Source organism: Apis florea, unplaced genomic scaffold (assembly GCF_048593485.1).
Source record: "Apis florea isolate Af1SG1 unplaced genomic scaffold, ASM4859348v1 contig_3587_pilon, whole genome shotgun sequence".
Lineage (NCBI taxonomy): Eukaryota > Metazoa > Arthropoda > Insecta > Hymenoptera > Apidae > Apis > Apis florea.
In genome coordinates this window covers 772890-787506 of record NW_028256789.1, presented here as the reverse complement: position 1 = coordinate 787506, position 14617 = coordinate 772890, and the positions used below count along the sequence as shown (strand labels likewise).

Below are 14617 nucleotides of genomic sequence, written 5' to 3'. Positions count from 1 at the left end.
AAAGAGAGAGAGAGAGAGAGAGAGAGAGAGAGATCGGGTATTTGGTGGCGCACGATTTCGAAATGATACGACGAGTATCGACGAACCCACCTGGGGATTAACGTCGTTTCTCAACGACGATGATTTTTCTTATTTTTCGTTTCGTTTCGCGGGATGACCGTTACAAAAAAAAAAAAAAAAGAAAAAAAAAAGAAAAAAAGGTTTATGCGCTCGGTTTATGTTCTTACCGTTGAATTTCATCTTCATAGACGCGATTAATTATTATTAATGAAGAAATGAATGTGGTGTTGGTTTAAAAATAAATGTATTTCTATCTTCGTGGTTTCCAGTATCAGAGTAGGCGAATCTAAGCTTTGGTTTAGATCCCGGTCAATTGACACGAATACGTGGTGTTGCACTAATTTCTATATTATGAATTGAAACATCTATTATTTCGTTACGGCTTTTTTTTATAATTTACATTTCGATTTACTTGCTAAATTAACTACACTGTAATTGAAGCACAAGCCACGAGTGGACATTATGAATGCTTATAGCAAATAATGGAAAAAAAAGAATATTTCTTCGATATTATTTGGAAACATGACATGAGAATACTAAGAAAAAATGATATAGCACCGATTAAATTGAAAACATAGTTCAACAGTGCTTTGCAACGAGTCACGTCTCAATGTATTCCGCAAGAGTATATAATACTTAAACAAAAATGAGAGACTAAAGAGATAAGCGTTTGGATATAAATATTCATAGAGTCTCGAATCTCTTACACAACACGTACATGACGTTTCCTTGCAAATGCAGTACGATGGTATATTTATCAATTTTCTTTTGGATGAAATTCGGTTTTGTTTCCGGCCCAATGAAACTTGACAATATCTTTCCGAATACGATCCTCGAATTGCGATATTGTCGAATATTATTGTTGTATAATCATTCTTGCCGCAGCTACATCTCTTTCACTAAGGCGCTCTTTAACTTCCGCGGAACGATTGATCGGCGCGTTTACAAATTTTGTCGCAACATTACATTATTTTATTCGCTCGATAATATAATATAATATATATCTTGATTTCGTATCTTTCGCTCGTTCGCTAAAAGAACATATTACGCGTCTCAGTCTTTCTTTGAATCCTAAACGATATAAATATTTGTATATGAAAAATTCATTTAAATGATTTATTCCTTATTACGTTTCCTAAAATAATTTACTAACCCCGATAGCATTTCATCGATGCATGAAAAATCATTGAAAACTCTCGTTAATCGTTACGATTGTATAAGGCAGTGGAATATAGAAATTCCTCCTCGTGTTGAATCTGTTGAATTGAATCAGCGACAAATGGAATTCTCTTTGTCGACGAGTCACTTTATTTTCGTTCACAATCGTTCCATCGAAGATATACGTAGCGTTAGTTAAAGAGATTGAAGCTAACGTGATATATTAGCTACAACTTTGGTATCGATTGAGATGGTGGAGGCACCGTCAAATTTTGAAATTCGTCGAACGACTTTTTCGCCACGTTTTGTATATCTTCCATCCCCTGTTTCGTTATGTTCGTGATGTCGTCCAATTGACGACGCGTTTGATTAAACAGATCATCTGTCGATTTCGCGGCGGAGGACGCGATATCTTTCACTTCCGTTTGGAGTTTCTCGATGACCCATTCCACTGCTTGACGACCCTGAAACGTAATCGGATGCGAAGACGCATTGTTACCGCGCGAATTACATCGCACGTGTGTGTCGCGGCTTCGGAATAATAAATAATAAACCGTTACGAAATCATTGCACGCTCGGATGAAGAAATCTGCACGCACTCGTGACAAATAAATTTCGTTCCTCTTTGTGCAAGAATTTCATAACGCGATAATTTCGAACCGGATGCAAAACTCAAACTTGAACTAGAGATCTTTCGATTCGTTTTAAATGGATGGAAAAAACTACTCGGGGATCGAAGCAAACTGGATCGTATAATCGTTTATTACCTTATTCGCGTTTTGTTCGATCGTCATTGTCAGTAACCTCTCTAAATGATCTATGAGCGGCACCCCTTGGATAGAAATGACCGCCTGTTGTGTTAAAAGCGTTGTCTCCGGATTCTCCGGATGTGGTGTATACGTGACCACCTCACCGACCGAAACGTGCTTGCCCAAGCTTATCTGGAAGCAAAAGAAAATTACTCGAGCTGGAACAATTTCTCGCAATTCTTGTCATTAGATGCTGAAACTCTCTTATTTTAGTTACGTGTTTCTCGTATCCATCGCGTGTCGTACGACTCCACGGGGTTAACAACCTTCGGGCAGAAGGTTGGCGAGCATTATCGAGATAAAACGTTTCCACGAAAGTGACGGCGGCGTCCCCTTGAATAATCGATGCCAACGAAATAAAGACCGGCTATGCGCCTCGTGATGCTCCTTGTCGCGGAACAAAATCGATGCACCGTTTGACCATTTACCCGACATTGTATTCCAACGTCGTTTAAAGCTTCGTTATCCCGTTCACCGATCGTTAAATAAAACATTCCCCACGTTCTCGAATTATTCAAAAGACAACCGTCTCTCCGTCCCTATTCTTTCCTCTTCACGTTGAAATTGCAACGATGCCTCGCAACAATTCCACGAGCTTTGATCAAATTTTAAAACGCACGTACACGTGCACGGACAAATGATAGCGCGGATGCATAATAAATGGTCGCAATTTCACGTGTTGGCGCAACACAACCGTGCATTCCACCACCAAGACCAATAAAAAACTCGAGCGCGAGCTATCCGCTCTTGTTTTTATCTCAGGGAAGAGATTATCGTTGCTTCGAACCAGCCACGACACACGTGCACGCCCTTCGAATTTTCCAAGGAAAGAAACTTTTAATTTCGAGAAGGGGGAGGAAAAAGTCCTATACCGTGTAATCAACACAGCGGATTTCTGGAAACAACGGTCGAAACGAACGAAACCGATCAAGCCGGGCAAAGAATCAAAGAGGAGCCCAACGAGATGTTCGCGTGTCGCGTGTAAACGCGTTCCTCGAGTTCCACTTCGGCTGGGACGATGAACACGTCCAACAACAATGATACGCCCACCACTTGGAAAATTACATCATTATGAGTCGCGTACGGCACTCGTTCGCGGCACGAACCACCGCTGTGGCCGCGAACCTGGAACAATTGAATCGCGGGGGTGCAATACGGGGGAATTAACGCCCGCGGCGCATTGTGGATCCGCGTTGATCGAGATAGAGAGGCTCCAATACCTCCCTCCATACCCTCCGCCATATTGGCAATCAGTGAAGTCGACTGTGTTACACACAGCGACCATCCCCGCCTCCCTTCTCCCTACCCTCCACTACCCCTACCCGTCTTACGGCCTCATCACCCCCGCACAATCGGAAGAGGTCAAAAAATTAACGCCTCGCTTGAACCGGCGTTTCATCAATTACGCGGATCCGAGGTTTAGGGAAAATGCGGATGGTTTAATTCGTCAGCCATCGGGGAATCGCTATTGAGGCGCGTTCAACGCTGTCGAATACAGTTCTTTGTTCTCGATGTCGATAGAATCTCTATTGACGTTATACGAGCGTTACGTCTGCTTGTCTCGATTCATTTTTTCTTTTTTTTTTTTTTTTTTTTTTTTTTACCTCGCTCCTTTCATTCGGTTCGTTATTTATTTAAAAATACGGACGATTTTGTATAATGAGAAAAATAAACATTGAGAATAATTTCTTTTTTTCTTCTTCTTCTTTTCTTTTTTTAATTCCGGCGAAAAGTTAGTTGGAAAAAAAAAGTCGGTTCGTTCGGCCGAGTTTTAAAGTCTTGACGAGAGAAGGTACGATTTTCAAAGCTCGTTGAACGAGACACGAGAAGTAATTTTCTCGTAGAAGCTACGTGAACGGTGTAAATAGGATTCTTTTCAGTGTAAATAATTAGCACTTGACGTTCTTTATCATTTAAACGTTTCGAGAACATTGGTTCGGGAAAGGCCTCGAGTGTATGGAGGAAATAAAGAAAGGTGAAATAAAGAAGATGGAAGAGGGTGTAATTGGAGGGACGGATGGTTTCATTGTAGCTTTCGTAACGAGCAACGCTGAACGTGATAAGGACGCGTTTTTAAGCGCGGTAACGAGAGCGTGGCTCGCTTTACGCGAAACTGAGAATCACCGTGATTAGACGTCAAATGAAAAAACATCCTTCGTCTCCTTTATTTCTCCCAAGAATCAAAAGGAAAAGCTCCATAATTAAAAAAAAAAAAGAAAGAAAGAAAGAAAGAGAGAGAGAAAAGAAAGCAAAAAAAAAAAAAAACAAGACAAACGTTAATGAATTAAATTTATCATCTTCATTACTGTCCTTCGTAACTTCGTAATCGTAGCGTTAAAAACTTCGTACAAAATATAATTCTCGTCCAAGTTTACTCGAGAATAAAAATCCGCTTCGCCGTCCGCTCTACTTTACCCTACCCTCGAATCCTCGAAACGCCGACTCTTTCTCCTCAACGTCGAGATAAATCCCTTCTTTTCCACGGGGAGGCATCGAAAGAAGAACTTTGTCCGCGAGATAGCCAACTCCCTGCCCTTTCTCCCCCCCTCTTCCCCCACACAACGAACAACGTAATCATCTTTCGTTGTGTGTCATCAACCGTGTCCAGAAAAAGCAAGATCGATGGTATCGGTCGCGATAAAACTGAAAATGAGAAAAGAAGGGGAGGGGAGGAGAGAGAAAGAGGAAGAAAAAAGAGAAAAGAACAAAGAAAAAAAATAGAAGGAAGACACGTGGAAAAGGTAAACGGGATGGCGCGCGATTTAATCCTATCAAGCGAACGATCGATCCCTCTTCCGATTCTGGCGTCAACGACGAAGTAATTAATTTTCACTTTTTTTGCCACGGCCAGCCTGTAGAGGGCGTACGAAAAGCGTACATCGTCGATCCTGTCTACCCCTTCTGCCCGCCCCCCGATCTAGTGCATCGGTTAATTGAAATTTTTTTCATCAGCCGCGCGTCGAAACCGATGTTTGCCAATCCCTCGGTCTCCGTACCAAGCACGGCGTTTGCTTTTCATTTACCGCGGCATTGCGGTATGGTCACGTTTAGTAGCGCAGTTAGGGGTGAAAGTCGTTAACTAAAATCAAGACCGTGGCATTAAAGAAAGGGATATACACTCGAGGCACGTGGCTCCGCAAAATTCAACGTAATCCTGATCACGGATAAAAACTTTCCTTCTTATCGAATAATCTATTGTTTAGCATTTTCATTTTCTTCGATTTTTCTTTTTTAATCTCGGGATCGAAAAATGAAGATTACGTTTTCGTTTCATTTCGAGATTCATAAAAAAAAAAAGTCGAAAATTTTCTTTCAAAATTCTTTTCTTTTTTTTTTTTTTTTAAGGAATTAAATTAAAGAAAAGTGGTATAAAGTAACCAGTGGTGGAACTAAACGCGTGAACGGTCAATAAAAATTTTCCAATCAAAAATTCTCGCGATTCCGTTTAATTTTTTGGTGGATATAACGGAGAGGAGAGAATGGAAGGGTAGAGGCGAAGTTTGCGAAGGGTGGTTGTGCGGGTTATAGGCCGTTCTTCACTGCGCGCTCGCGAGTAATTAGCATCGCCGCATAATTGAGAGGACTTCACGGATCCAGCTGAAGGCAGCATTGTTCGAGCAAAGGTATTCGCTCCCAATTCGAGCGTGCCCATTCGATGCCTCGAGAGGGTGCCACGGCCGGAAGTCGAAATGTAGTAGGACGCAACGTCGGAAACTGGATCGACCTCGAATAGAGTTCGTGCCTCGGGCTTTCTCCTCTCCACGATAATCGCCGATTTCAGCGGATTTTGGCCAGATTGGGAATCGTGTGCTGACAAATCCGTATTAGATCATGTAAACGGGGGCTTCCAGTCATCTGATTCTACAGTTGGATGGATACGCGCGGTTTCATCCTACGTTCAATTCAATTACTTGTTTCCACGTCTATGTACATTTCTGAACAAACAAGAGTCCATATCCCTAGCCCGAATCGATACTCACCGCAGCTTATGAAACATTCCCCCAAGTACGAACGCAAAATTTATACTTATAAATATATTAAATAGTAATTAATATCGACGGATAAATTCGAAAGTATCTACGATATATATATATATATATAAAATAACATATCAACCTGTGTCGATGTAGAGAAATACGTGCGTTGCCAGCAACGCGACGCGTCGAATGAAATTTTTCACAAAGTGACAAAGTATCCTCGAAAATGCGTACGCACGCGATACGCATTTCCATCCCGTGCCTTAATCCATCTCAGTGTCGCGAGATCATTAATATCCATTCTCGGAAACTTTGCCGACGAAACTGGTGGTGGATCATCTCAGCGGGAAATATTTCGATGAGGGTGTCGCGTGACAACGCACAGCCAACGAGAGAGTTGAGACGGATTAAGGGGCTTCGAGTTGAAGCGTGTGTGTAGCAAGAGAGCCGTCGTACCAGCATTCGTCGCGCGAATACTACTCTAAAGTTAACCATTTTTCATTAAGCTGGCCCTGGTGAATCTGCCTCGCTCCCCATATTTCAATCGATTCAAAAAAACTGCTGGCGTTGCCCGCGGCATGTCCGTATGAAAGTACATACGTAAATGCTATTACGCGTGTTCCACGAATACGAGTTTACCGCGAATACCCCGTTCACCGGCGTGCAATTTGTTGTTTCTATGATTTAGAGATCCGCGTACACAATAATTCAGTCGGTGGCACGTTCAGTCAGCGTCGTGCGCCATCCAAACGAAACCCCCTCGAGATCTTCATCAAAAAAGTCCACGGGGAGTCTATGAGCGGAGGGAGGGGGGGGGGGGGAGAGAGAGAGAGAGAGAGAGGCTAGGATACATCACCGATACACGAGCCCCGTTATTAATTCTCGTCCGATGCCGTATCCCCTTTGATATCCCGCCCAACCGTGTACATACCGATATACTTTCATCTCTCTCCCCCCCGTGCCTTGGATTTTCGCGCTCGCACGCACGGAAATTCGTGCCAGGACGAAGGAAGGATCGTTAGAGAGAATGCACGAGTTGTCGCCGGTAAAATATTGTTCCGGTTTCCTTCGTGTCTGGCAAACGTATCGCGGTAAACGCGCGAGAACGGAGATATTCTATTCTACCGAGATTTCGATTGATCTATCGCTCCTTCTACTTTCTGCGAACGTAAGTAGAACGTTAGTGCTATTGCTTAAGAAGGTAGATCCCTTTCGTTTCGTTCTAAAGTGAAATATTTTTTTTCTTCCTTTTCAAAGATACTTTCATCAATTTTTAACTGACTCTATAACTCTATAACGGGGGCTATATAACTTTAGGAAATAATAGAGCGTTGAGGATACTTATCAGTTTCGATGTCAGGAAATTGTGTCAAGTAGAGAATACAAATGTACGATGATCGAGTACGTAATCGATACCAAAGAGGGTTTTAATTAAATAATAAAGAGACGAATAATTCATTTTGAAAAAAAAAAAAAAACGCTGAACGCGCGAACGATACGATACCATACTTCGTTATTTTCATTGTCATATCATCCGTGATTAAGATCGGCGCAACGATATCAGTTTAATAAAAAAAAAAAAAATTCCACGGAATTCCCACTAGACGCATCAATCTGCATCAACAGTTGTAAAACATTTATCCACGCATGAACGAATCCGGAAGTCACATGGAGGCTTTACAACGCGTTTTAAATAATAACACGATTAACTTAACGCGATCGCGCGTCATGTGTTGCACGCCTGCAATATATCCGTTTGATAATCCGATAATATCCATCCACCTGCACCACGGGGAAAATGTTTCATCATTTTTTTTTTTCTGTCAAACCGTTCTATTCACCGGAACACAACCGTGCTGGATTCCCCAGACGGTAACGCGGCCATTGTTTTAGATTAACGATACGCGATTCTACAACGTCACGATATTTATTTATCCACCTCCCTCCCCCATGAATCGACACCCCCTCGCTGGATTGATCTCTTCTTCGAGGGATCCTCCCTGTACGCATCCCCGAACCCGTGAACTCGATTGCAAAATACGCAAGCACCGGCCAAGTAAGCATCGACCAATATAGCAACGACCTGATAGAGACTCGGAGCCCATTATGCCCGAGCCTGTACTCGATGCGTATATACGCCGGATGCGTTTAGGTTCAACGATACGATGCCCCCGCATTACCGTTTCAACCGGTGCCACGATATGCATCCCGCGCAACGTATGCATCAGCATCCCGCGCGGATGGGTGGAGGTAAATTGCTAAAAGATATCTCCCCCTTGGGATTCGACGGGGATAGGTTATAACCTGGACTCTGCACGAGCTTATGTGGAATACCTACATTGCTACCTCTGCCGCTACTACCTTCCTCTCTCTACAATGTTTCGTTTGTTGTCCACGAGTGTACGCGCGTTTCGTACGTTAGAGAAGGGGGGATGGTACGTGTTCGAGTTCAGGGGATGGAGCGCATCAGCGTGTATCGCCGCTCACGCGTGTACTCGCCAAACAACAGGGCGGGCATAGGCGGAGAAAGCGTTGACATCCCGCCGGGAATTGTTCAATTTTAGTTGAATCTCATCTCTAACCCTCGCCAGCGAGGGAAACGCGTCCCCGTAGATTACGCGGGCGACGATCAGCGAGGAAATATCGCAACGCGTATTCCTTCGCTTTAATTGGAAAGACGACCGAGTGAGAAACAGGACGATCGCGTATTCCGCAAGACGAACGGCCGGCGTGACGAGGAAATTCCCCTATTACCCTCGCCATGGTATTCCACACTGCGTTGATATATCGGGCTGATCCCGTAAGAGTATTTTCTTCGCCGGTGAAAAAGAAAAAAGCGTCTTTGAACGGAGGATAGATCGTTGTTTTCATTCAATGCGCAATTTTCAGGCATGGAATACATATTTTTTTTAAAAATTATTTTTGAGAATTCATTCCATCGTAGTAGCTGCGTAATAAACTCCGTTTTAAAGGATTTATTGTCCTCGATCGTAGAATATTCGAAATTGTAATGCTTTTAAATAATCGATAAGTTTAAAAAAATTAAAGGGCACGTAATGTATCCAAACATGATATTCAACGTGTATCGCGGGATCCGTGTTGTATCTCGTTCCACGATGGCCACCACCATTTACGCATCATATTTGATGTATAGAGGCAAACAGCAAAGTTACATATAAAACAGCTGATGAATGGGACAGGCGGTAGCTTGCACGCGGTGTTAATATTTACGCAACAAGTCAGCCGCGAATTTTCACGTGCGCGCCTCTTGATTATTTTACTAAAAAATTCTCTTAACGGGGATACTTTGAAAGTGTTTTGTCTTTTCGCTAATCAAAGGGAATGATTCAAAAGGAAACGACGAACGATACAACGAAGAACGAAACAAGCTTTTTTTTCGAATGTAAAAGCATCTTCTCCGTGTACAAATTTGTGTCTAAATACCTCGTATCACAGGATTGTTCGTGTGGTTCGATAAGTAAAAACGACAGCAACTCGTTGTAGATGGAAAGGCTGCACTTTTTGCACAACGCTACCTGCTCGATCGTCCATCATACCTGTAATCCATCCAACATCTCCGGTTTCTCTTTTCTACTTTTTCGGGTGAAAATCGCGCGAGAGAGCGTAGGGGAACGATCTTCGATGAAAGAGAGAGAGAGAGAGAGAGAGAGAGAGAGAGAGAGAACGAAACGACGAGGAATGGCTCTTTCCCCTTTCCTTTTCCCCAACCCAACATTTTCCGCCCTGTCTTGCTGAAACATCCCTTCTACCTCCGCCACACATACCTCCGAAGGAGACCACGAAGCTATGCAACCCCCGGTAATGCGCGCATCAATAACCTATCATATCCAACATTCTAGATACGATGCTACACACGCCCCGACTCTCTAAGATGCGCCGATCTCTTCCCGCGCTTATAACTCCGGTAAATGTATCTGCTACTCGAACTGGAAGCTCTCCACTCCTCCATAACTTTCCCTCCCGGTAAATATTGCGCCAGGAGAAGAATAGAATGGTTCGTGTCGCTTTTGTCGGGAGCTATTTTTCAAAATGCAAAATTGCACGTGTATTATACGGGCGAATCCTCGCCGATATTTTTCGATTATGAACCGTATTACAAGTATACGCGATACGATGGGCCGATATACGTGTCCTCGGTGAAAAACCGATGTGTAATTCTACAGGTGAAATTTCATCAACCTATTTTCCAATTACTCTTGCTGATCTCGATTCGATGGGAACTGAGAATATATTGATTGTTCGATTACACGGATAGGTACATTGAGTGGCTCGCATGCGTGTGCGGGGCGAGCAGAGTTGCACTTCGTTCATCAAATTTATTTTCACCGTTCAAATGAATTGCTAATGCAAGCACGGGAAGGAATAGTGTGGATCCCGATCGTGTGAAATATTAAAATGTTCCCGAATGGGAACTGCGTGTACATGTTTGGAAATTGAAGACACATTCGTTGCTCGTTTCTTTTTTTTTTTTTTCCTCTCCCCACGCTTTATCGTCGAATTATTCGTTTCAATTAGATCGAACGCTAGATGTAACGCGATTCGATGATCCGACATCGAAGCGCAAAGCAACATTTGCACGAGTGAATATCGATTTATTCATCCTCCATTTATCTCGTTTCGCGAAGATAAATTACAAATGCGGTCAGAATACTTTGTCGAGTAATATGTGAGTAATAAAGAGCAAATGTAATGAAATCTCCGTAAAAGCATGCTTCACAGAAACACTCATCCGATTGATTAAACATTATACATGATATTTCGATTAACGATATGAATTAAGTGGAAACGAACCGGAGAACTATTTCCGGAATATCGTGCGATAACGCGTTAATGCATCATTAATATAAAATATTATTGTAATACGCATAATCGTAAATTTTTCAAAGTATTTGATTAATCTAAAAGTCGTCTGACGGATCAAATAATTAATGTGTTATAATTTATGTAAATTATACGGATTATATTAATGAACTTACGTTTACCGTCCTAACTACCATTTCTTTAGATTCTGGATTAACTTCACTCCATTCACTGGCAAAGTATGGACCTTGATGACCAAAGAACTGAAACAAAAAGAAATAGAATTTTTTTTAACAAAAATTCCACATCATTGAAAAAGTAATGAAAAGTAATAAAATAAAGTATAAGTGATAATTGAAAGAACATTAGTGCTAAAGTATTCAAAAAAATAAAATAAATCAAACTACGATTTATATAAATATCTAATTGCACGTGAAAAATATACATATTTTCTTTTATGAGATTTTAAAAAATATACACAAATGTTTAAGAGAATATGATTAATAAGTGAATCATGTGAAAGTTGCTGTCCAAAGGTCGTTAATGAGAGAGAATCGATTACAGAGAATCGATAAAAATTAAACGATAAAAAAAAACAATGAAATAAAGAAAAATAATTTATGTAAAATACACATGTTCATATAACAATCATAAATTCTTTAGATTTATTATCATTACGTGATAGAAACACGTAACAAAACTAATTTAATTTTATCGATGTAAGATTTAATTATCGATATACAATATTTATATTGAAGAATTAATTATCAAATTAATTTAACAGAGTTCAAAAAGCCAAGCTACGTGTCACGCCTCTAATTAATTATATTTCTCTGATTAATTATACTTTAATTGCGCGACCCAGTCAATTATTACAATGTCTATAAAGTCACACCCGCATCGGTAACCGTTCCAATATCCAACGCGACTTGTTATTCGAGTGCATCTGTTAATTAGTCAGAAATTTTCGTCGATGCGGCAGTTGGCTCGACAAGCTTTATTCCCGGTTGAGGTGGAAGGGAAAAGAAGAAAAAAATAATAACAGAAATAAAAAAGTAAGAAAGAGAAGGAAAGGATTGCTGTTAACTCAAATTAAAACGAGGCTTTGCACTTTCCCTTCCCGTCAAGTAATTTCAAGAGTGCCTAAATGCGAAGGCGATACCTTCCTCCTCCTTTTTCTTTCTTTACTTCCGCCTACTATGCATTCGTTACGAAACTGTGATTCGAGGCATTCGAGCGAGAGAGCCGGTACAACAGGACAGCTTTGCCAAAGCTTATAGAAAATCCTGCGAAAGGAAGCAATTCGCCGAGCCGAAAAAGATTCGAAGCTCGAATCTCCCTGTAGAGACCGGAGAAGAAACAGGGATGAAGGGAGTAGTCCTAAGGGAGATTCCGATATATATATTCCAAAATGCAAGCGCCTGGCTGGATGATTGCCAAAGAGCGTAACATCGGTGGAAGCGCTCATTATGAAAGTTGATACGGTCGGTGTCGTTGTTTTGTAATTCCCTCTTGCTTCGAGCTTGAACTCGCTTTCGCACACCTTCTTCTTGCACCATGTTGTCGAAAGTTTCGAATTTCCTGTTCCTGGCTACTGCCGCTGTTTGTATAGATTGCTTGGTCAAACGGCAGTGAACTGTTTTGTCTATAAACTACTGCCAGGTAAAGGAGGGATGCATAACCCCGCGTGCAGATTGATTTCTTATGATATCCAAACTTTGAACAAACTCCACTGTTCGGGTAAATGGATGTAATATGGATAAAGCGAAAATTATATGGATGGATAAGTGAAAAATATAAAATGGGAACGGAATATATATTTATTATTTTTATTTTTAATATTAATTAAGAATATTACAAGTTATCGGCTTTAAAAAAAAGAAAAATCTGATATTAACGTTAATTATTTTGTTGTATCAATATTAAAATTATGTAATAAATATGTGTTACATAATTGATGATTGATTACCATTTTTTGATATTAGAAATGCATAATTCATTTAAAAAAAAATTGAAACAACGTCAAAAAAACTCTACACGTGTCAAATATAAATCTATGTATTTTTCAAAAATAATAAATTACGTAAACATGTTATTATTATAAACATGTCTTACTTAGTTTGCATTAAACGGCACTTCGCCAATCACTTACGTATGCAATGCACGTAATTACTCGTGACATAGTGTCGTCCAATACTATAAATGTAATTACAAATTCACATATGATTTCTTAATATTTAAAGTTAATCTCGAAATAAAAATAATCTCTTTGCGCTTTGAAATTGAGAAAGAATCAAAGGTCGTTTCGATAGAAAACGCAGCAAAACGTAAATAAATTTGTAATTTATCTATGAAAATTAAAATTTTGCTTAAAATCGATAATATGAATAAGCTTTTAGCAAGGTTAACATTTTCCATATTTCTCTGCTTTCATCAGCCAATAAAAATTTAACCTTGAAAATTATGAGTAACTTTAAATGATATCAGCGCTTATGCGGCTGATAGAAGAACTAATGGAAACGAATGGAAAATTTACAACGATGAATGGAATTTTATTTTACCAACAATTAATTATGTGTTGAAAACAAAAGATTTTATTTTCCAATAAAGGTTATTAAAATATATAAAACAAACAAATATATTCAAAATATTATTAAAAACCATAAAAACAAATCAAGTACATACATTGATTATTTCAAATTTCTTTCTTTGTAACTTCATATATAAGAAAATGTCATATATTAAATATTATTATTAAGTATGTGTAAAATAAGATAATAATAAATAGATAACATGATGATATGATAACATTAAATAGAGTTGAATAGCATAATTAATACAATTAATAAAATTATTTCTAATTTAAAATGTTAATATATTTAAAGATTTAATATTTTAAAAAAAGTTAAAATTTTTGTATAATCAATTGTGTTTATATATATTATATCAAAAATGTACAATATAATGTAAATATGATATCGCAATCTTCTAATTCTATTTATATGATTAAATTTCAATAATAAAATGTAAAAAAATATACATATATTTAGAAATCTATTTATTATTATAATTTTATTAAACTAAATTTATTTTTTAATAAATTTAATATAATTAATAATAACTTTTATATAACCTTTTTCAAGAGGTTATACTCATCATTATATAGTATAAATAATCTTAATAATTATCAATTTAAAAACACTTACTGGTAATATCCATGTAGGAAAACGCCATTGAGTGGTAACCAATCTGTGAGAATAAAGAACACCATCCTTAACTTTTCTATCGATAACATCCGTGCCCAAAACCGATGGATTTAAGGGATTTGGATATTTTCGGCATGCTGCTTTTACAACTGTTTCCCATGGATGACTATAAATGAAAAATATTAAAATTTCATGTATCACATAATTTATTTTTTAGTAAAAGAATGTCAAAAAACATTTTTATAGAAAAATTTAGAAAGTTAGAAATAAACTTGTACAAAAAACACTCACTCAAAAGTATGATGTGATGTCCACAACTTCATGTTTATAGAATTTTTTAGTATAACGTATGGAAAACACAATAATTTAAATTATTAACAATCATACGAAAACATTACACTTCGACACAGTGAGGCACGTTCACTGACTTCGAAACCTGATGTAACGTGAAAAAGAAAGCTTTCCACTGACTCTAATCTTTTATTGTATATCGATCCATCAAGAGTTGGTATACCTGTTTTCAGCAACCAATAAGGTTTATTTGAATTAAATCTGATTGGTCGGCGGTTCCGCGCCGTTTTCTATC

At 39.1% G+C, this 14617-nt stretch overlaps 1 protein-coding gene across 1 annotated transcript; it reads right to left on the bottom strand.

Annotated features, from left to right (window-relative positions):
* Positions 1 to 287: 287 nt before the first annotated feature.
* On the bottom strand, positions 288 to 14553 carry slmo (PRELI domain containing slowmo). The gene is made up of 5 exons (XM_003694468.4): positions 14323 to 14553; positions 14032 to 14197; positions 11002 to 11088; positions 1986 to 2159; positions 288 to 1682 (listed from the first exon to the last, which is right to left on the bottom strand). The coding sequence occupies exons 1-5, from the start codon at positions 14352 to 14354 to the stop codon at positions 1446 to 1448; spliced, it is 696 nt and encodes a 231-aa protein (XP_003694516.1). The 5' UTR covers positions 14355 to 14553; the 3' UTR covers positions 288 to 1445.
* Positions 14554 to 14617: the final 64 nt, after the last annotated feature.

Coding starts and splice junctions, on each gene's coding strand:
- slmo (XM_003694468.4), bottom strand. CDS start 14,354: ATGAAGTTGTGGACATCACATCATACTTTTGA. Junction 14,198..14,322: donor ACATCACATCATACTTTTGA/GTGAGTGTTTTT, acceptor TTTCATTTATAG/TCATCCATGGGAAACAGTTG. Junction 11,089..14,031: donor TTCCTACATGGATATTACCA/GTAAGTGTTTTT, acceptor TTTTTGTTTCAG/TTCTTTGGTCATCAAGGTCC.